Source organism: Syngnathus scovelli, chromosome 13 (genome assembly GCF_024217435.2).
Source record: "Syngnathus scovelli strain Florida chromosome 13, RoL_Ssco_1.2, whole genome shotgun sequence".
NCBI classification, from domain to species: Eukaryota; Metazoa; Chordata; class Actinopteri; order Syngnathiformes; family Syngnathidae; genus Syngnathus; species Syngnathus scovelli.
In genome coordinates, this window is record NC_090859.1 from 8,543,949 (window position 1) to 8,568,688 (window position 24,740).

The 24,740-nt window shown below is 39.1% G+C and overlaps 1 protein-coding gene across 2 annotated transcripts in view; it reads right to left on the minus strand.

The window, feature by feature from the left end:
• The window catches only part of brinp1 (bone morphogenetic protein/retinoic acid inducible neural-specific 1), a 120,952-nt gene that overhangs the window by 12,223 nt on the left and 83,989 nt on the right, over window positions 1-24,740 (minus strand). For both annotated transcript variants that reach the window (XM_049737468.2, XM_068652748.1), the window contains one exon: window positions 12,266-12,371. In XM_049737468.2, coding sequence (XP_049593425.1) covers window positions 12,266-12,371 — 106 coding nt within the window. The remainder of the gene's footprint in view (window positions 1-12,265; window positions 12,372-24,740) is intronic.

The following is a 24,740-nucleotide window of genomic DNA, read 5'->3' on the forward strand; positions in this document are numbered from 1 at the left end:
TGTACGGGCTTCACTCTCGGTGTGACAGCTTTCACTTGTGATTGATGCCTCCCGTTGAGTGTACTGTCGTTTTATTTGATAATTACCACACAATTGTTACCCCCACCCCCGCCATTGTAAGCAATGTTTGTGTATTTCACAAAATTAGTCAACAAAGGAGTCCCCATTTGTGTGCATTGCATATCAATATAGGAACCAGATGACCCACAGAAGTGGAAGAGGCCATTTGCACTGTCTCCATTCCCTATAAAATCAGGGCGGTCAAGGCATGCATAGTGCTTGACATTGCAGAAATTGACTCGCCGCGCATGACATTGGCGCACATGAGGTGCATATAAACTGCAAGATCTCCCCTTGTTGATGATGTAGGGAACCACTGGCTGTCTTGTTATTCTTGAAAAAATATCCTGATTATATTTCAGTTGTATATTCATTGTCATTTATTGCAGTTATTTTCTTTCTTCCCCAAAAAAATATTGCAATATTATCTTTACCTGAAGGAATATATGGACATACTGCTATGCTACAGTACTGTAATAAAATATCACTGCACTTGAGTCCCGTTCATATTGTGCCGGTGTTGATCCATAAGTGTCTTTTTAGTTTGGTATATAAACTAAAGGCGAACAAATGGAAACAGAAGTCCATTTCGACCCATCTAACCATCTCTCAATATTTCTGGACTCTGGGCCAATTGATGTCTCACAGGAGATCTCACAGAAATGAAGGCTGTGTGGCAGTAAAGCCTTTTTCTTCAACCCAGTGCCTGAAAATAAATCCCCGGCTCTACAACCCAGTGGACTGGAAAAAAAAAACTAAATAGGTTTTTTTCTTGCCCTTTTTGTATGGAACATTGGGAAAGCAATATATTTTTTTTTAATCGGTCTTACTTGAACACAAATGTCGCCTCAGCAGAAAATGTGCACGCAGGAACCACAACATAACATCGCACTAATGAATGTTTTTTTCCCTCTTCAATTTTCCACTCGTGCATTATTTTCACCGAAAGGTGAAAAACTTAATAAATTCATGATGAATCAATGTAATGAATGGGGAGAGCAAAGGCTTTAATACACTTGAATAATTTGCCGATAAACTGTCAAACAGTGTCTCCGTTGTGTGCACACTTCAATTAGAGCTACTTATTTTCACTCGCTAAAAAAAAATGTTAATGCAAAAACTGGGATGGCTAAAAGTTAATTAGAATGTTCATATTCAACAATATTAAGCATACGTCGCATATTGTGCATGCTGAGATGAACATTTAATTTCCTGAAACCTGCTTGGAACACTAAAATACCAACTATAACCAGTCAGCGGTGAGTTAAATGGGGGCCAGCTAAGTGTTTTTATTTATAGAGGTTCATTAGACTTGCTGGTGAACTCCAGCCTATCCCTAAAAAGTTAACAATAACACGTCCCTTTTATTACGAGAATATTTAATAAAGATGTTAGAACAGCAACAGTTTAACTCTATTTTAATTATTCCCTAATGACAAAAAAAACATTGCCAAAATAGGAGCAAGATTTACCAGATTGTACTCTAATTTCTCCAGTTTTTTTTTTATTTATACAGTAAAAGCCGCTTCCCTCAACCGCACAATGATTGTTGCCCGTCAACCCGATGGGGTGGGGTGAGGGGGAAGGTCGGGTTCTGGAAAGAGCAAAGTGGATGGATAACTCATGGTGTGACCACAAAAGACTCAAATTGCACGGGCCTTTTTCTCTCTCCATCAGGCCTGTCTGTGGCCCCCAGATCCAATATTCATTTAGCTTGATGTATTCCTGGACTTGAAACTTTAATGTGATTTGTGGGACAATCCAGATGGCAAGTTCACGGATCAACGCCGCTCGTTGGCAGAGTCGGGTGCCAGCGGGGCCCACCGCACAATAACACAGAGTGCCTACCCTTCTCCTTCCTCTGACCATACTTCACGAGCGCCGAGCCTCACGTCAACCTGCGTCACTTCAACTGCTGTCCACTCTTTTCTGCTCGCCGACTTTGTCTCTCCTCTTTGCACTTCTGTCTGACTTCATTACGCTCACTTTTGCTCCCGCCGCGCACCTCCACGTGGCCTTTGGTTCACTCCATCACTCACTCCTGTTTCTTCACCTCTCACGCTCTCCCCCAACTACACTCGATCACTGTGCATCGACTCAGTTACTGGAAATGTGATGTCTTGTCCTCACACACCCTTTCTACAAAAATCTCTCGGCAGCTCTTGCTGCTCCAGCGTGACACAGACCGCCGCTAAGGCTTATACATTTGTCACGATCTAAATCCCCTTCAATGTCATTGCGCTGTAAAATAACAACAACAGAATACTCTTGTATAACCCTAAAAACTTTGCCCACACTCACCCTCACATAATATCGACATAGTGTACCTAAAATGCTCATAACTAATATTTCCAATAGATGCTACACGTCATAATGCCAAAACATTTATCAATTATTTTGCCGACAAGGCATCTTTTTTTTAGTTTGTGACTAATATGTGCCTCGGTTCAAAAAAGGTTGAGAACCATTGTTCTAAATAGAAGGGCTGAATTGCAAAGCATTTTTGCCTATGCCATCAAATGTGGGTGTAGTATGATGTCGAAGTTTTTATGGGATTTGTATATAAAAGCGAGTGCAAGGGTTCCGCTCAGCTTTATTTTCTATTATTTGCTAGAGGAAAATTTTGACCTTAGAGGCCCCATTGTAAATAGCGTTGAAGTCAATAAAGGCTTAATTCTATCCACTGAATGATGACGACCATGAACTCCATTGTGACTTTGCCTTTCCATTCTGTCTCCTTGTGGCGTGCACTATTTTCAAATGTTGATAGATAGGGGTGAGGGGGAGGGAAAATGTGAGGGGGGGGGGGGGGGGGGGTCAGTGCTTGTAACTGCAAAGCGGTCGCCTGCTTATTGCAATGCCACGCTTCGCCTCATAAGTCAGCGTTTCATTACAGATTAATTGACCATTGTGCGGCCTGCAATTTTGCTAAATAATCATTGCTTAATCCACTGACGCAATAAAGTGCATTTACTTGAATGGGAAGGTGAAGAGGGTGGTGGGGGGAAGCATATAATGAAGATTGGGGGTTATCATTATCACACCCAAAGACCTCGGATGTGGATTACTGCTTCTTGCATTTTTCTAGGTTGGCGAGCAGGCACTCTGGTCTGCCAGTGGAAGCTTTAAACCAGAGGGGGGTGGGGCATATCATTGGAAGATTTGCTGTGTCGGCTCATTTTGCACACATCTGTGCAGCCAAAGCTGCTATTTATCCACTTTTCATTTCTATTCCGTAAGACTCTCTCCGAGCAGCACCGGAGCTCAAAATAGCACTTTTGAGAAACTTTCAGAGTTTCAGCATTTAGGTATGCTGAGTAGATTATTGAAGATTATCATAAATGTTTTCAGCAAGCAGCCTGTGTTGTCAAACGAGGAACGTCCAACCCTGACGATCTTAACCTGCCAGACTAAGAATTGCACCAGACAGTTTTGAAAATATTCCAAGCCTTCATTTCCAGTACAATCATTTCAAGTGGACATACATGGATGAGGAGATGACGTTATAGCTTCTATTAATTAAAAAAGTAAAATATGCTCTTTCACACACACACACCAAGCATGCACACTCCAACATAGTTAGCCCAGATTGCTTATTAAAGCAATTGTGAGATTGAAGGAGGGCAGAGCTGTCCGTGGTACTTGATGAGCTGTCGGTGGCACTTGATGAGCTGTCCGCACAGCCAACATACGAGTCACACAAGCACGCAGTAAATGTGAAATAGTGAGGCCGCCTCTCGTCTTTTATCCTACATGCACCATCTCAGATGGTAATAGAAGTCTTTGTCATTTTTCTCCAAAGGAACAACAACAGTGAGCCATAAAAGGCATGTTCAGACTGCATTACAAAGATAATGTCAGTGTTATGCATTAGCCAGAAATAAATGGGCAATTTAACAAAATTACAATTGGGATTGTGTGTGTGTGTTAGCAATATCATGAGGAGGAAGTTTCAAATTAATAAACAGAAAAGGGCATAAATTGAGTGATTATTGCCGAAATTACTGGAGCAAGTGCTCAAATTAATTTCTTGTTTCTATTTAATGTGACTAACGCATTTTGGCAGCGCAGTGTAAAGTGCTTGGTATATCTGCCTCTGAAGCAAGTCGTTTTTAGGTTCAAATGACCTGAAATTACAGTAAATTTAGAGGATCACGAAAACAAATGAGGAAAAGTCATTATAACTTAAAGGAATAATGTAGCATAAGAATTTCAGCGAGACTAAAGTAGCAATCTGGTAAAATGTAATTATGGCAAAACCGTAGTTCTGGTAGTAACTTCTACACTAAACTATTTTATTACAAAAAATATATAAATAAATACACACAATAAAGGAACTGGTTACGGTATATTGATGGCCTGCAACATGTTCATAGTTTGAGCAGTTCCTTGCCACGTGTCCCTGAACAGCTGTAGCGGCTCTAGCGCACATCCGTGTCAGCACACACGAACATGCACACTCACTCGTCAAAGGTCTTGCAGAAATCACACGTTTTACAAGTACCCCGTAGAAATGGTGGGGTGGGCTCTTGCCCGATGACAAGCTTTGACGTTTCCGCTACGCATCTAAAAAGATACGTCCGCTCTCAAAGTATCACGATTACGCTGGCAGATCAAACACTTATACTGACTGCGGACATTTATTGGGGGAACTTAAGTTTAAATACTCTCCAGTGCACAAATCATTTTACACATTGAGATGTTTTAAGCCAAATAACCAACTGTGATGTATAAATGACAATTAATAAAGAAGTTGATTTGCTCATTTAGGCATTCTGCCAGGCCTGATGATCATAGGGGCAAAAAGAAATGCTGCAAGAAAATATTCTGTCACATCTGTTATGTCAAATCAAAACTAGTTTTCTACTACGACAGCGGGCAACTTGCAAAGGAATTTACTCGCTTGAGTTTTGGGTTGTCTGCTGTCTGCTGAATTTGGCAAAACAACAGAAGACTGTGGAATATACATAATATGGTAAATAGGGTATATTGTTTGTAATTGAAGGTTCAGACATTTCTGTCAAGATTTTAATTAGGAATAATTCAATCAGTAAGTACAATCTGGTGCCCAGCCTTGGTGGAATATTTTTCACAATATTTTAAGAGGCGAAATATTCACCTGATCTCAAGTTCAATTACTGTCAAAATGTCTATTGCTTCCCTTCAACTGGGATTGCGATAGTAATTTGGTGGGGCACATTAATATGCTCTTTGTTTATTTCTCCCGACTCCAGATTGACCCTTGAGAAGCGTTCTCAATATCAGTTGGAGTGGAATTTAAATTCCTCCAGCGATCTAAAAGGTAAAATGATTCAATTGAAGCTCAGATAGAAGTTGCAAGTAGTTAAGTGGTCAGGATTTTAATTGTACACAAATGTTTTGCTATGTTGGAGAGAAAGGAATCTCATTTATCATCATATGGAAATACAATACAGTAATATTTCGTCACAATTGAGCGATGCAGAAAATCTTCAATGCAACTGTAAAAATGCTCCCTCCATACAAGAGAGTCTGTTCCAAATTCAAACTCGGGTCCTCTCGACTGTGAAGCAGACGTGCTAGCCACTAGTCCCTCGTACTGTCCTGAGTTGAAAAAGTAATTGAAGAAAATCAAAGGGGCATGAGTAAGGTAAAAAAAAAGCCATTATCCGACAGCAAGCCAATCACTGTCAATAAGGCCGTCATAAATTAGAAGCACAACAAAAGCAGAGTAGTTTGTCTTCCTTGACACGTGCTTTCACTCACCAGGCTCTTTTCTGCATTTTCTCAAGAGTCTATCTCGGAAGACCCATGAGCCTATCGCGAAAGATTTATGAATATGTTCCAATAGCCTGAGCCAACAGTTTTCAAAGTGGTGAAGTGAAAATAAATTAAAGTGGCCCTGTAGGCTAGTCGTGAGCGGCGTGATGAATTAGATACTCATTGCACTGTCGCTCCATCGCCGTCCCTCCTTTTTTTTTTTTTCCTGAGGAAGAATGCTGCAAACACAAACATAAAAATTAATTTCTTTTACAACGGACGTGTTGAGAAATTGATTTGTAGGCTTACTCATGGTGGAAAATAATTAGCAACTTGTTTTCTCTTGGAATTTTTCATTTTATGGAACCAATTGCTCAGGATTTCTTCCACAAATGAGCATTTACAGTAAATCTTGAGAGGTATTGAAGCATCTCATAGAGAGTTCCATGTAACCGAACCACCGTATTGATTTCCTTTATTAAAACATGTGACCCTTTGCCCGGAGAACTGATAAGAACGGGATCATTTACAAGATGGATGGCTGCACCCGATTTCTACTCAAACACGGCAAAAGCCCCTCCACTACCTGATGAAATCTTCTCCGACTGACCTGCGGGTCAGCCTTCAATTGGAAGTGGTCAATCAAGGGTAAGTTTCCATTCGGGCTGGCACGGCCATAAATCTCCTCCTCCTGGCTCACTCTTGCCAAATGCGGGCTGTCATTTGTGTGTAAGCGCTAGCTCACTCTTGTGTCACAATGTGATGTAACCTGTTCTTGGTGGTAGGTCATTCTTTTATTTTGTTTTGGTTTGGTTTTAGAAAAGCACTTGCGATAAACAGAGTGATGAATTGTTCTTGTAGGGTTTCAATCTCATGTTTTATATGTACAGTATATATTTTCCAAATTATAAAATACAATCTACCGTATTTTCCAGACTATAAGTCACTATTTTTTTCATAGTTTGGCCAGGGGTCCGACTTATACTCAGGAGCGACTTATGTGAGAAATTATTAACACATTATTATATCATTTCACATGTTAATTTTACACTAAACCGCAAGAGGGCGCTCTAGGCCTGTGGAATAATTGGAACTGCAACTGCCGATGAGTCTGATGTAAGCCACGTAGAAGAGGAAAAGCCGCATCTTCTCCCTCTGAAGTTAGCGAAGTTGTTCAAAAGTGACACAGAGGATGCCATTGGATATAGTGATTTGGAGTGACACGGATGGTTTGGTAAACTTGTTAGCATGTTATATATGCTATGGTTATTTGAATAACTCTTAATATGTTACGTCAGGCACGTTCAGAGTTCATTGTTTGTGTTTATGTAACGTTAGCATGCCGTACAATTATTCATTTTTTTATTTTAAATTGCCTTTCAAGATGACGTCTGTTCTTGGTGTTGGATTTTATCAAATAAATGTCCCCCAAAAATGCAATTTATACTCCAGTGCGACTTATATGTGTCTTTTTCTTCTTTATTATGCATTTTATGGCAGGTGCGATGTACTCCGGAGTGATTTATAGTCCTGAAAATACAGTAATTCTTTTAATTTACAATTATTTTTTTTAGATTACTTCACTGGAAAACATTTTTAATCAGGAAATCAAATGGAAGTGAAGACACCTTATTTACGGTCCAATTAAGAACTTCAATCATGAAACTAGATAATGGGGAGTTTGAGATCGGCAGATTGAGAATCATCCATCCATCCATCCATTTTCTGAACCGCTTAGTCCCCACGGGGGTCGCGGGCGTGCTGGAGCCTATCCCAGCCGTCATCCGGCAGTAGGCGGGGGACACCCTGAACTGGTTGCCAGCCAATCGCAGGGCACACAGAGACAGACAACCAATCGCACTCACACTCACACCTAGGGACAATTTGGAGTCTTCAATCGGCCTACCAAGCATGTTTTTGGAATGTGGGAGGAAACCGGAGTGCCCGGAGAAAACCCACGCGGGCCCGGGGAGAGCATGCAAACTCCACACAGGGAGGGCCGGAGGTGTAATCGAACCTGCACCCTCCTAACTGTGAGGCGGACGTGCTACCCAGTGTGCCACCGAGCCGCCCGATTGAGAATCATTGTAATTTTAAAGAATTTTGCAGATTTTTTTTTTCTTGGTGTTTACAACCAACTTATTTGCATTAAAACTAAAATGCAAAAAAATATTTTTCTCTTCTTCCAAATTTAGAAATGTCAAATAATTTACAAATAACTCCGAAGATAATGTTACGGTTTTGTTGGTGCCTTTTTTCTTTTAAAAATATATGAATAGACCTAAATACTTGTGCATATTTAAGTGTTTTTCTTTATGTTGAGTGTTCAGAGCCTTGGAAAGCTAATGAGTCATTCTCATGACCTGTCACGAAGCAGCAATACGTTCTCAAAGTAGTTTCCGCTTGATAACATGCTCTAATGACCGTCTGCGTAGTCGTTACTGAATGTCGAACAAGCCCGAATATAAAAGAAACTTTTTAGCGGCCACATTAAGTTGACATCAATAAAAATCTTGGGCGTGATTGATCAAAGCTGCGTGAAATGTATTGTGAGAACAAATAAAAGACACACTTGCAGCATCATCCTTAATTTGGATGATTTGTTGAGAAAAAAAAAAGTAGCTGTTGGTTGAATATGCCAGCTATTGTAAATCTGCAGAGGCATGTACGAGGACAGTGTGTTGGCTTTGATAGACTGCACCATTTATGTTCAAGTCCAAGAGCATATTCTCATCTATATCTAAGTGCAGGCAGGAGGCACATCCAGGGAGTGTCATATCCGCATTGTGTTATCAGTGGCTCGCAGCCGAGCCTGCTTCTAAAAGACCACAGAGACCACCAGGGTGAGAGAAAAACACATTTCCTTTTGAATATTCCGATGCTTTGTGTATGATGTTCGTCTGAAATGTCTCCGGGGTGGACTAAAAAGTCATTTTCTTTGCTATGTTTGATTTTCATCTTGCACCTGACCTTGTATGCGGCTTGAATGTTGGGTTAGAACGGTGGCATAGTACATATTGTGACTTCCAGTCAGGCCATTTTGCTCCATTGAATGAATGTCGGCTTTGCCAGCCGACATTCACTTGAAAAAAAAATTACAGTTGTCATTTCTGTTCCTTAAATTAGATTAAAATGGCAAAGCTACACAAAAACATGACATGGGTTCCTAGCCCATTGAAAAGCACTGAAAATGTATCTTTACATAAACTAATGCGAAGATTTCAAGATATCATTATAGACGACGACTACCTTTTATCCCTTTTCAAAGCATTCACATCCTTTCACATCGTTTATTTTTACACACACGTTTTCTGCTAAATGAAAAGATGAGTGTGTTTCTATCAATGACAAGAAAGTGTAGTGTGTCTTTCACGGCCAAATCCTCAAAACATAATCAGGGGAAATGAAATCAAAATGTCATTTATGATAGCATATGTTATTGCCAACCTTTATCTTCATATTTCATTTTGGTCTTTATACCATTGTGTCTTTTACCGATTCCACGCGCAGGTATCTGAAACGAATTCAATCTAAAAGTTTCTCCATGTACAAAATATGTTCATAATGATCAATATGACACTTTAACACAAACTGTTCTGCTCTCCACCTTAGTGCAGCAGTTGGAGGTTAAAGTGCTCACTTAAGGGGCATCCCAATGGTGTTAATGATGACGTAAAATTCTTGTTTTTTGTCTCCAATGTTCCACAGTCCATGAGGCTATGACCTCAAGATGGCTAACCTTTGGGTCTACCGTTGCTGCTCTGAACGTAATGTCATGATACAAAAAATATTAGATTTACTCAGAACGTATGCTGAATAATGACTTGCTGTGCTCAAAAATTGATTGCATTGATTTTATTTATTTATTCCTATAACAGGAGGTGCCTTGGTTGGCACGTCCACCATATTACAAATGAACCTTTAAAGATGCCATGATCTCGTAGCCTGTTTGTAGGTGCATGTGGCTCTAATTTTTGTCTAAATGGCGCTTGACTACTTTTGTATTTAGACAGATGTATTATTTCTTATGAGCAGCCCGGTGTCATATTTTTTCTTTGGGATACTTTGCTTTCCTTTATGATGTCAAAAAAAGAAGATGCCTTTGAGAGCTTTTCTAAAGGGGGAGCATTAACTATAAAGACCAGCGACTCAGTCTTCCTCAAAGAAAAAAAAAAAAAAAAAGAAACGTGAAATTGCTCTAAGGGGTTCAAAAGTTTGTCCTGATGGTCAAAGCTTCCACTTTTTTTTTTCTTCTAAGCCAAAGAAATAAAGCATCTGTCAGTTTCAGTGAGATTAATCAAACTCTTTTCCGAATTGTACTGAGAGCGATATCCAAGAAGAGGCTTGTAACCTTTCTTATCAAAGTGTTAATTATGCGCGAGCACACTTTTGGTATTTTTATCCAAGCCCTTCTGACATAATGGGAGGCAATGTGGAAATTTATTCCGGCACTTTGTTTCATGGAGTGGCCTCATACTTCTTGGACGAGAATCAGTCATGACATAACATCAGTTTTTTCGCCTAGGCCTTCAAAATTAAGAAAAAAAAGTACTATGCTCATCATTTATTGCTTGTATTGTTGTAAGAATCATCACAAAAGTGAATTTTGTATCGCTGCGTTTTCATGTTAATTAAGTAGAAAAGGGATTTTTGATCTGTTACCTAAAACTTTTTTTTTATTATCTTAATCAGTTTATTCAGTAAAAGGGTTTTGGTTAAGATGACTACATGTGATCATAATTTTTTGTAAAAATAATATCGTTTCCATTTTTTTTTTTTTTAGAATTCTTCCCAACGTAAAGCATGTTTTAGTAATTTCCACTTGACCAAACGAAACACACCACGAGAGCACTGGCAGAGGAACTCTGATCACAACCTGAAAGCAAACCTGGGTTGAAGCATTTATGTTTCGTCTTAACAGATTTTCATTCTCTTCCTGTCGGAATCCAATCTATTGTTGTGTTCTGGGAAGAATACAAAATAAAGAGTGTCTAACTTTATGGATTGAATCACCGCATCATAGATCACACAGCTGTTATGAAACAAATCCATCCAACAAAAGGTCGGTGCAAAGAGGCCAAGAATATTGTCAGTGACCTCCTAGTAAGGTCAAAATAATAACACCCAGGTCGAAAGACAAGGTTTAAAAAAAAAAAAAAAAAAAACTGTCCAAAAGCTTTAATCGGATCAACATGTGTTTAGTTTGGGCTAAATCAAACTTGAGTCAAGTGAACTGAGAAAATGAAAAGCTTTACAGATTTTCTGTTCCCAAGAGAAGAATTTGCTGAGGGATGCACACGCCAACAATATATATAAAAAGGAAGACTAATTGCGACACGAGCACTAGCGCTCATGACAAAATGGGCAAATTAAATAAGTGGATGTCATTATTTCAGCAGCGCATACCTTCAAAGTGCTCTGCTGGGAATGGGCCTCTCTTTATGAGCTGTACAAAGTGCCATCGTGCCAAGCTTGTTGATAAAGTCAACCATCCACTTCTAATGAAGGAGGCCTCAAGCAAAATTTCACTCCTTTAGAAAAAAAACTTTTTGAGGTGAATTAGTTTGAATCTCAACAACTTCAATAGGAAGTTTTAGATACAAATTGTTCTCATTTCTTATATCACCCAAATCTGCCACTTTCAGGCCTCTTTCAGATTCAGACTATTTCCTACTTCATGTTTTTTTCTCTTCACTCTGCCATGACGCATTTTCAAATGGCGCCACATGAACTGCGTCAATTTAACAATGTAACGTCTTATTTGAAATACAGGTACCATTAAGTCTGTCAATAACATCTGGGTAAAGGATGCCTACAAAAAAAAAAGGAGGCTCATACTTGAGAGCAAGGCTTTTGGATGCTATTGAGTGCGGGATGACAAATTGTTCCTTTCACAAATCCACTTAGTTCTCTGATTTTTAAGAGTACAAATAATGATTTCTCTGTAGCAATGAGAGGGGCTGGTCATGGGCGCCACAATGACAAAAATGTACCTTTTGAGAATTTCTAGCTGCTCGTAATCATCTCGGTAAACTCGGCGAAATCAAAAGAAGCAATCATGCTGTTCAAATACTTGACCACACATTATGTGGCACTCCATCGTTGACTTCAATTGCATTTGTCTGCCCCCGTAATTACTTACGATATTATTTGAGATCTTCAAAGACGAAAACCGCTAGATTGATTTTGAAAAAAATAGCACAATTCTTCCGGGGTATTTTCTCCCAAAAAAGGTTTCTTTGACACTTTTATACTTTGGTAGAGAATAAGATATTCAGTGATGTAGCGGGGGATACTGGAGTTGAATCACAATTTAGCAGTGGAATACAGTAATCAAGTCCAACCGTAGGTGAAAGCTTCAATGCATCACTGTGCTCCATTTTGAAAGACAAAATGGAGTTTGCCCAGGCGTGACAATGTTAGACGGCATCCCCGACAGTTCATACAGACGGGGCTTGTTGTTTACCTTGCAGATGAAGCTTGCTCTCGGGGCTCTGCAGCAGGACGGAGCTGACCGAGTCCAGATTGTCGTAGCTGCTGCATCCTAGCGGGCCTGTGCGTGTCTCTGTCACCTGTCATAAGACAATAAGATTGAAAAATGTTTTGCATTGATGCGTATCATTTTGTCCAAGTAGTTTTATGACGTGCTACACAATGTTTTGGAGAGGTTCATAGTCTTGTGGTTGACTGAGTGTAACCATTTTATTTATATTTTGGTGCTTTTTAGAGCAAAAGAAAAATGGAACGCTAACAAAAAACAAATAGAAAATATAAAATCCATTGGGATGCAAGAAAGCAGTTTGTGCTTCTCTGTCCTGGCTGCTTAATGCATTCTGGCTAAACGATTAAATAATGCAAATAAAATCTGCATTCCTCCTCTGTCCTCTTCATTTTTTCACTCCTTTGGGAGTCTCATTTAAAATCGAAACACTGACTCGATTTACAGAAAAACAAATGAAGATTGTCTTACTCGATTGTTATGTTCCATATGCTCTAGTGACAATGTTAAAAAATGTACATAATATTACAGAACAAAAACAAAATGTAAATGAATGGGCTTTGTTGGAGGAACTTTGTATTTAATTTAATTTGTTAATGTTAGGAATGTGTCTTTAAAATTGCTGACCCTGCAATTTGTTTGTATGAGACAGGAGTACCTTATTAAATTTCAGCAATGCAGCAGTCGGCTGTGTAATGAATTGTCCCATCAGGTGTTGCCACAGTGAGTGACTCTCATGATTTGTCTGGCACAGTAGCTGGGAGTCGAACCCGCTCGGGCACGTGCTTCGACACAACCGGTGCCCTTCATAAATATTCCTCGACAGTCGTAAAAGTTTTATCGGGGTAACAATTTGGAACAAATGACTATCAATACACTAAAATGAAAGTTTTTGTTGTGTAAGCGTTGAGAGGGAGTGTATGGGAATTATTATTATTTTTTTGGGTGGGGTGGCAAATCCATCAATGTTTAATGGCTCTCCCAAGCACATGTTCAAGAAAGTCTACGGGAAGACTGAGAAACAATGACCATCATTAAATCTTACAGCGTACATTTAAGCGCCGTTCCAGAGAGATTTGAGAAAGATGAACACATTGTTTGACATTAAAGTGCTGGCGAAGGGCCCTAACTCGTCACTAAGGATGGGCTTAAAACACTTTTATGGGGGGCATCAATGGACATTATTCTCGAATAAAAAGCCAGAGTCAATGCCAAACAGCCGCACCAAGACATATAACAATGTCCTGACCCAGAAATGCCGTCAAGAAGAAATAATGGAGCGCTTCCGACGTGAAGAGGCTCCTTGTAATATACGACTTTCACATCCGCCTTGGAAAAGGTTGTCCTTAAAAACTTAAGGGAGGGAATACAAAGTGAAGGACTATTAAGTAGTCTCATATGGTACCTTTGAAAGGTTTGAAGGTAAAATATATGTAATTTGAAATAAAAGTGCAAATTCACTGCACTGTGGCGTGTGAATTAAATTCAACAAAAAGCAGACTGTATTCACGGGGAAAAGTTTGAAAGAAGTTGATCACGTTGGACTTTTCTTTTTCTTTCATGTTGATCGTGCACCAGATGGTGTGCTGACATGCAAGAAATTAGACAGACATGTTTCTTAGCCGCCGATTCAGGTCGTTAAGGCAGGCAAGGGAAAAAAAAATCTGATTGAGAGAAACATAAAGCTTGTATTTTGGCACCTGACGATCGTAAGACACACTGTTGTAAAAGGATAGCGTTGTAATATTTAATTACGTTTGCTGGTACTGGGATGCCTGAACACATTGTAGTAAAAGGGATGGATGGCTCATTTCAGGAAGCTCGATTGGCAGCATTTTAAAAACGCCGCGGAAATTGAACACCTGTCTATTGTTGCCTTGTGCCATCAAACCAACTATCCAGCCTTAATTTCATTATCAAACCTACAAATTCAATCAAATGTAGAGTAACATTTAATAAAAATGTTTCCAATTATTTCAGCTAGTCTACAACAGGAGGGTCAGCATTCGACAACCAAGGAGGAAAAGGGGTCAGTGGCCTGTATTTTGTTTCAATAAAAACCTTGATGTTTACATCCCGCAAAGGGTAATGTGACACAAACTAGGCCATTAAAGCTAACAAGCAACAAATGGTTGGTGAAATTGCATTTTTACGTAAGGTCTGTCGCTGTATTACAAGCGTCTCCTATCCTTATTTGTCCACTAACAAAGGAGAAAAACAAACAGTGTCAGTCTTGTAAAATTCAACATGATGATTGATTGCTGTGTGATTCATGATGAGATGCGAAATCACTGAAACCTTTTTGTATTCGGTATGAAAGTAGTCTTTGTCAGCATTACATTCAAAAAGGACATTTGTCATTTCAACACTTTATGACAATGAATGACTGCAAGCTTCATCTTCTGTAGCAAATGTTGTCTTGATCCAACCATTGCTTCACAAAACGCCATCTCATCTTTGCTACGATATTTGTCTTTGTAGTATCATTGCTTTATGACTGCAACTTTCCTGTTATTTGTATTTGGCAGGAGATCAGTTCAAGACAACAACCTATTCTGAATGGTTATTTGTCTTTTGTCACAGTATCACAATATGTACATCTATATACTATATAACAAATATATATAAGAAATCCGATCTTTGCATTTGGCCCACTGTGTCTCTTTGATACAACACATCTCAAATAAAATCTTTTTCATACAACAGATTCATGACTGTTTTTTTTTTTGGTCTTTGTCACACATCCCTGCATGATGAAACATGACACTACGGAACCTTTTATCTTCAGTATGAACCGGTTCAGAAAATGGATGGATGGACATCACGCATATTTCACGGTACCACATTATATGACATCATCTTTCTCCTTTGCTCATTTTATCACTTAACGATACCATACGACATATTTACATCTTTCCTCTCTGGTACGATACTTGTCTTGGTCACATCTGAGCTTCACGATATGACATCATCTACCAGCAACTTTCCTCTTTGTTACACCAAGCGATATGACACATCGTTACAGCAAGTTTCCTCTTGGTTATGATATTTGTGACACCAACAGTGCATGTTATGACTCTGCTATTTTGTAGATTATTTCGGGAGGTTAATTTTACAATTACTTGTGTCCTTTAAAAAGTAATGTCGCGTGGCAATGCGTATATTTATTTGTCCCTTGTCGCCTGCTTCCACCAGTCGGCAGAAACATGTTTACATTCATTGTCACCCACACGCATGCAACGCTAATACATGTGCATAAACATGAGCACGGTCATACACAGTTTTATGGATTAAAGTGCGGCCCTGATAATCTGCGGGACTTTTAGGAGAGCGTATGCGCCTCACTTCCTCTCTGAGCACACACCAGCAGATTATGAAAATGTGGAGTCTAAAGTAATAAAAATACAAGGAGCAATCAAACGACTGAAGTGGGCCTTGGGGGGGGACAGCGGAGGATTTGGATTATTAAGCGGAACACAACAGTGGAATCCCACCGGGCCACCACCACCCACCCCCCCTGGCCGGCTATATCAAAGCCCACCGTTAGACAGAACGCAGAGTTCTGGAACAGCCTCGATAATTGTCATCTGTCGTCATGAAAGTGATCTTCACGCTGTAAATAAAACGATGCACAGGAGATCCAAAGTTTCCTCTGCAGTGAAGTGGCAAGATAAATAGCGCCTTGTATTCCCAGCTCGACAAATAATGACGAATGCTAAATTAATTCCAGCACTGTGCAAAAGTCTCAAGCCCTGGAGAAGATGCGCTCTAATGACCCTGTAAAACTAGAATGTCAGTTTATTTTGTGCAGACCTTGACTAAACATGAAAAATTGCCCATCGTCATCTGTACTTTAAAAATTCATCTTCGATAGCCAGTGTGTGAGCGACTACTAAATTTATTTTCTTGATGGCACACATATTACTTATTCTGAACTAAAAAAGTGAATAAGTGTCACTATTTGATTAGCCTTGGCCTACTTTGACCTACTTTAATGAGCACACAACTCGTACCAACAAACTGATGCCGACGCTTTTCCATATTTCCCCCGCCCCTCCCTCCGCATACATCGGCCTATTCACTCATACGCTCGACCTTTCCTGCGCGCACACTTTTAATTAGATACCAATTATAAATCTCATTAGGGCCTCAGCAGCTTGACAGTAAAAAGTGAACCGGGCACATTCGGCAGGGTAAACGCACGGCTCACATCAAATCACAACAAAATGAGGATTCGCACAATTTCGGCTCTCGGCGGCGACACCGCATTGTTTTGACAACCGGACGCTGCGGCGCACAGTGTCATGGAGCGGCGCAAATGATACTCCATAATTGAAGTCTTGCTGCGTGAGTGTGAAAGATCGCAACCCTTGCGCCTAATTAGTAAGTTATTTTCTATTTCTTGTCAATGTACGAATTGTTAGACTGCATGCTGTAGGATTTCGGAATACAATAACACATTATGAGGAACAACATAGAGAAATGTGAATGTTCAAAAAATGGTTGCTGTTAAATTACATCCTTGTCAGCGCTTGTAATTAAAGCTGCAAGCAACAACAAAAATGCTCTATTTGAAGAGGCGAAATAACGCTAAGTGATCATCAAACTTCCTCCGTCATGTTTTTGCTGCCCTTAGAAGGCTTTGGCTAAAACGAAATCCCTTCACCATTAGTGTTGCTCATTCAGCAGCTGGATTGACCTCAAGCAGTCATTGTGAATGAAGCAGAGGTTCAGAAAATCATATTTTAAGAAAGTAATTAAAATGAAATGAATATTATTCCAGACTGGTACACAGTTACTTCAGCGTGTCACCAGACTTCAACCCAATAAAAAAAAAAAAAAAGCAAATACAAATTATAAACTGTTCATTTCTTTGTCAGCAGGGGATTACATAATTATTCCTCCCACTGGATATAGGGCTCCTTGTTGGCATAGCTCCTTTGATTTCTCATCTCAGCCGTGTTTTTAATTGTTTTAATATTTCAGCTTCAAGTCATAAAGAATTAAATGCCAATGGTCTGGTGGGACTTTGGTGGATTTCACACGGCCTCTACCGAGGCCTCCTAATCTGCCCATCACTTGCCATTCTCTCCTAATGACTTGCTATTTCTGGCCAATGTAGAAATGAAGAGATGTGCTCCAAGCTAATTTTTTGCACATGGTAGTGTTGAAGATCTCGGAGGACATTTGTCAAAAGTTGATCTCTCAGACACTTATGGGTGAATCAAGCCACTATTTTTACCTGGGAGTCTTTACGATGAATTTGATTTAATTTTGACAATAGGCATTGTGTCAAAATGATTTCCTCACCAATTTAGTGGAGGAAATATATTATCTGGAATTGCCTAGACTTTTAGTTTTTTATATATTCAAGATTCAAGAGATTTTATTTGCCATGTTTGAGCGTGCCAAACAAGGAATTTGACTTTGGTAAATCACAGCCATTTAGGTGACTAACAACACTCAGGACATGTGAAAAATGGCAAATATTCTCAAACATCCCCTGATCTTAAACTCCCAAGAGGGCAAGGAAAAACTCAAAACTCCAGCTAGGGGAAATGAGAAACCTTGAGAAGAGACCACAGATGGGAGGGTCCCTCTTCCAGGATGACCAGGCTGCAATGGATGCAGAGAGGACACATAGTACAAACAGTGTATATATAAAAACACTGATCGTTGCGGATTTGTCCCAAAATGGATTTGTATTGATTTATACAGTTTTAAAATCAGTGGACAACTTGTCGTCACAATGTATATTGGTTTTAAAAGAATAACATACTATACTATTCCTATATTGTTTTTTAATATCAATTTAATTCTTTGTAAATGCATAATTGTTTATATAAATAAAATCCAATGTCAGTTGAAGGTCACTGAAAATGAAAAAATAATTTGGGTTTGGAATTTGATCCATAATCAAACTCAATTTAAAGTCACCAAAATGATTTTGAGAAAAAAAAAAAATCTGCTTGAGTCGTATTTCAATATTTTTGGAATACAAGAAATTTTGTTTGGTGATCATTATTAGATTTTTTTTACTGTGTCATTTTATTCCACAATTACTTGGCATTCAACAGGGGTGTGTAGACTTACGGGTATCCACTGTTTCTCCCTACGTACCATAATCCCATTTTCTTGACAGTCACATTTTTCTTTACTAATTGCTAAAAGCATCTGTTCCAGGCACACGCATGCTCGCGTGGTTCCTGCTCCTCCACCATCGCCCACACACAGCAGGAGCAGCATTAAGGGAGGAAAAATGCATATTGAGCACTGATGTAAATCAATCCGTGGTAGCTGCGCGCATAGGTGACCTTGTGAGCGATGCAGTCAAAACACTGCCTGGCAGCCATGTGCAAACCTCACGCCCAAATGCATTAACGACACACATTGACACGGTTTTGCCATGTGTCTTCTCGGCACCACGTCATTTTTCATGCACAACCTGCACAGGAAGACACTTACAAATGGAAAGAGTGGTCTTTGCTTTTCATTAAAATACTCGGCTGGGTGTCTTAATGTTGTCACTAAATGTTGGTCCACACGACTGGAGTCCTGGGCGGCGCAGCCACCCAAATACAAACAACTTGACGTCATTTATTTTAGCGAAAAATGATATTGGTCACAGTGGGAAGGGGCTTTTCATTTCCTTCATGGCTGCACAGATAAAGCCTGTTTTTGGTTTGGTATTTTTTGCATGTTATTTCAGTGATTTTCTTTGGGGGGTGTTTTTTATTGTTTTTCTGGACATATTTTCTGGAAGTGGCTTTTTCTTCAGCTTATCAATTGGCTTTGGACTGACAATTGCATTTTTATTCTCGTGGAGATGGAAGTACAGTAATCCTCATATCATGGTCCTTTGTGTTCATTTACTCATCTGCACATAGTAAAAACTGTCTATCATTCTTAGAAATTATTTCCCAAAATCTGCTTTCAGGTTTACGGATTTCACCTTTTATTTAAAAAATAAATTATATTCTTAGTGTAAGTGAAAAGAATTATTGATTCAAGTAGCAGTCATTTATTTGAGTTGAGGTGTTCTATTTAGGTCAGTGTTGAGATCCTTAGCAGCTTTTACTTGCTCATTATTTTTCATTTCATCGTACTGAAATCTTTTTTACCTCGACAGATATCAAACATGGTGGGTCAGTTTAGTGTGCTTATCTGTTACTTTTTTTCATTGACGGGAGAGAAATAAGTACATCATTAGCGGTATGGCTTTCATTTATTGAAGGGAACAACCTCCATCAGAACAGAGGTCAAATATAAGAGTATTTTTAAATGTTAAAATCAAACTCTGCTTGCAGCGTTACAGATTGTGCAAGCATTAGCCAGATTATTTTTTAAGGTTTCCAGGAGCATTTAATGATGCAACTTTCTTGAGTCAATGTATCAGGCATCTATTTGGGGATAGGCCTTTTGTTTTGGGGTCAACTTTAAAACAGCTTTCACTCTAAAATTGGCTCATTAAACTTCAATGTGAACATCACAGCTTTACAGAAGCCACGTCTGTTGTGCAAGCTGTGTATTTGTTCAAGACGCTACCACATGTCATGGTGGACATCGTTCATAGTAGTCATTCAAGCACGAGTCAGTGTGCTAGCACTACGTTCATATATTAATGAATGCAGGCTTTGGCTGCTATAAGGCACGCAAGCTGTACTGTACAGTTCAGTCCATTCTTGCCAACGTAAAAGCTTGGGAGACATGAATGGAGTTGCACGATCAGAAAGAATGCCCATACTACATGATCTCATTATCTCCTAACCTCAGGCTAGCTTCCTCGTGCATTGTTGATTTACTGTGTTTGTCTCTGTGGAATCTGCCTCCTTGCTGTCAATGGTGAACACAAGCTGAAACAGGTGAGAGGAAAAAAAAAAAACATTTTTCTCATCCCCAATGGAGTTTTTTTTTTTTTTTTTGTCGTAGAGGACATATAGTGGAGAAGCTGTGAATGTTTGTTTAAAGTGATGTGCTTTCTGGAGAGTGCAGTAAACAACTCAGCGAGTGTGGAGATGTATATGTCTTAAATTTTGATTCATGGTGTGATGACGGTTAAAACCTCCTTGGATATGCTGAGAAGGATAGCGAGAGAGCCTTGATTTATGCGGCTATCGCTTCACACTTTTAGCGGCAAGCAATTGGATGAGGTTCAGACGTGCACGCATACACAGAGGCCGGTAAGATTAGAGATTTGCCACAAGAGGGTTTCACTTAATAAACGCTTCTCACATTTTCACTCAACTTTCTAATATCCTGTAATGACTTTGGCGGTCGTCAAACAATTGCGGCAAGCACAGCACAGCCGCAATAACAATCCCCAAAAATATTGTTTGTATTTTTTTTTCCCGCAGAAAGAGATTAATGAGGAAGCACCTGTGCAGATGTCTGCTAATATGTGACTGATTGTTATGTCCCGCTGGCTGTCGTCATGCTTTCTCATGTTGCATCGTAACGTTGCCTCGTTAACAATTTTATAATGGCGCGATTCTTCAAAAGGATACACAGGGGGAAAAGGCATATGGAGACAATCTGACTACTTTCTACTGATTGATCATGGGGAAAATCAACAATAAATGAATCAATTAATTGATATTTTGCAATGGTGGAGCTCATTGCCCTACAGGACCAAATGTAAACTAGTGATTTTTCTCTAACAATATGTTACATGTCCATTTTCTGACAAACTTGGTAAATATGCTATGCTTCGGTTCTAGGATGACGCATGGATCCATCATCAGACACACTTGTGCAGTCTTAGGCTGACAGCCAACAGCAAAGCTGGCGGCAAACCATCAGTGACCATCTTGCTGAAGGGGATGGTGCAGTCACCAGCTTGGAATATGCATTCATTTCCAAATGAGAGCATCTGCTGTCTCCCACATCAGATGGAAATAATAGTTGATGAATTTACATCAGCTTCTGTGTTTGGTCCAATTTATAGAACAACAAGCTCGAAGTCCAAGGGAATATTTTACATTTTTGTGTGCATTTATTTATTTATTTATTTATTTATTTATTTATTTATTTATTTTATTTATTTTATTTATTTTATTTATTTTATTTAATGTATATTTATATTTTATTTGTTTGAATAGGGACGTTGCACATTAATGAACATTATTATATAAACAAATGTAAATATGGCAGATCATAGATACAAATCTAGTTTATTAAGGAAGTGGACGATTGATATTGACGGGCTAATGTGGGTGGAACGGCCTATGAGGACTATTTCGCATATTTTTCCACTGCTGTGAGAATGTAATGGTGATTCAAAATGGTTATACAACAGAGTGGACTTTTGATCAAAAAGGGTTTTACCAAAATAATATGAATAGCTTTGCTTTGTGAGCATAGTGCATCCCAGTGGGGCAAAATCGACTTGCTTCAACTTGCTTCCGTGTCCACAGGAAACGTCTCAAACATTTCGGCCGTATTGACACATGCTTTTCATCCTGATTGTAAGTTTGCACTGCATAGTTGCTCTCACAGCCACTCTGAATCAATATTGGAGGAGCAAAGCCCTTGTTCCCTGTGTTTATAGATCCACGGGCTGGACTTTGCTTCCCCTGCACATTGGCATCACTTTCGCTTCAATCTACAACGTGAGCGGAAAACAGTTATTTCTGTCGTCGTTATTCATAGTCAAGAGGTTTTATAAGGCATATAAAGTGAGATTAAATTTGGCTTATGTTATGTCTGCAATAATACAGTTGGCTATGCACGTTTTATATTCACGAGGCGCTCGCTCACCGTCATCTCCTGCAAAGTGTCTTTTTTAGAATTGATTGTATTGTATTCTATTGTGCAGTTTGTAAGTGAGCCTTTCATACAGCCAATTTTTGAAAAGTTGGTTGTTTTCTCAAGTTTTTATAGGTCAAACTTGAAAATATCTAAAAATCCTTATGTGCTAGGTTAAAAAAAAGCCTTTTTTTTTAAATTAGCATCAAAAATACATTCAAGGACTATAAATCTACCTCTTTAAAATGTGCACACATGGTCATTTGTTAACATAATTTATTAACTATCTCAAATTTAAAAATAAAATTTAAAAAAAATGGAACCTTGGAATACAGATACTGACTACTTATTACTTTTAAAACAGGATTTGTCGTAATCCATATTTCAGTGAATAAAATAAATTACAGATTATCTATTTATTAATATTGATGCATTTACATCCTTGATCTTTTATTTAAACAAAACGGGAGTGATAACATAAGAACGTAACCTTTTAAAAAATTTGCAGGTGGTAAGCTGTGGTTTTTAATTTGCCTCTATTCAAACTGGCAAAATGCATCTTAAAGGGTTTTGCAATAAAAAATTTGGAAAAAAGGGCTCTTGTTTTTTTTATGACACCAAAATCAATTTGGGAATAATCTATTATCCATATCCTCCTACACAAGGCTCAGCCAAACTTAAAAACCAACCCAATTTAAAAACGACTGGCTTGAAACGAGGCTCCACAGCGTATCTTCAGCTTTTGTCTCTGGTGGTGAACATGCTGAAAATATTTGCCAATCTACAAGAAACCTCTCATAAAAATCAATCTCAACTGCGTCTCATGCCAACCAGTCCAATGCCCGCTACTGTTGCTCTCTCTGGAATTAAAGCAGAAAACAAAACACACCATAAGGAGCTGCTGTGATCTATGCACAGCTGTGTTTTGTCTATCTGTGCAGCAAATCGGCATCACTGCTGCATTAGAAGAGGAAGAGATATCCAGCAGGAGTTGCAAATGAGTCATTATGTCGCAACAGATGTGATGATATGTGGGATCTCCATGTGCCGTGTACTAAATCACAGCTCTAGGCCCTCCAGCAATTGTTCCTAAAAAAAAAAAAAATCAGACAAGCTTCACCTCGTGACATATGCCGTATGTCAGTCACACTTGACAAACACACTGTCCACTCCACGTCTTGTCTAAGAGGCATCCCAGCATTCCCTAGACACCGCTCGCGGTGTTGCCTTCCCTCAGAAACTGACTCAGCAGCCACTGTCAGGTTTGCTTAATTTGGCTACGCTCGACTCGTCGCTACCTGCACTCTCATCTGCCACTGCTCCTTAATCCTCTTGTCACTCACCAGCCCCCCAAAAAAGATAAGGATGTGAATGAAGTGCCGGGATGAGGAGTTGAGGAGGAAGCTCGTAGTCCAGTCGCAGACTAAGCGACTAATGGCATAATAGTCTTTTTCCGTGAAAAACAAGAAATATCAAGCCCCGGTGTAGTGAAGTGCTCTTCGATTTGTTGACAAGGTCACATTCAAGCACATTAGCAACTTTGTCCGCAGGGTACAAAAGTGAAGATTGCCAAGGGGCAAAACATGTAGTGCAAATGTACAGAGGTTTCACTAATGGGAAATTAAGACGACGAAGACATATATCCCAAAGATATCCCCAGATATCAGTTTTAGTCAAGCGAATCACCTAAAAATTGGATGCACAAAAAATTAGGACATCATGCCTAAATTTGAACAGATAGAGAAAAAAACTAAATTGTGAAGCAGCCAAATTTCATGGCTAGTACAATCTGCTACTCGGGAAATAAGTTCCAAACAAGCAAACTAAAACATAATTTTAAATAGTGAACACCTGTATGATGACAAAATCAGCTTTTTCCAACATAATTTAAATATGTACCGTATTTTCCGGACAATAAGGTGCACCTAAAAACATAAAATTTTCTCAAAAGCCGACTGTGCGCCTTATAGTCCGGTGCGCCTTATATATGGACCAAATTCCTAAATTTAAACTGGCCCGAAGCATTGTGTCATGAAATCAATCATAAGTGGCCCGCTGAAGACTATGAATCATGAATCAAAAAGACTATGGATCATTATTTTGTGATTATAAAGTAATTTGTTGCATCTGAAATTCATTTGAGGTGCGCCTTATGGTCCGGTGCGCCTTATAGCCTGGAAAATACGTTATATATTTTTTATTTACACAAACACCATCTGTTATTAGAAGTGAAAGATGATATCCAGCATTATGATGCCTTTACCATTTGGAACAGGAAAGAGGGATTTCAAGCCGATGTTTACTTTTTTTGTTCAGCAGCACTCCATTTAGCCCAGCGTTGGTGATTGAAAAATTCCAAGTGATTTACATTCGCAGAGGCCGATTACAAGTAGCAAGGAGTGCGACATTTCATTTTCTCTGTGGCTCGGTCTATTTCTACTTTCATTCCATCTAAGAATTGCGGGATTGTGAGATTTTAGAAAGCCAAATAAGTTTAAATAATTTGAAGCGCCAGGGCTTGAAATAAACAGCTTGTTGTTCAGCTCCTGTATGGGGTCATGTGATTCCATCTGGGCCTTGATTGTTTGCACTTGAAAAAAAGAAAACGATGTGTTTGCTAGCAATTTCTCCCTACCTCAAAGTAATTGTTTTAGGTCATATCTTGGACACATTTTTAGTAAAAATGAATTTGTACATG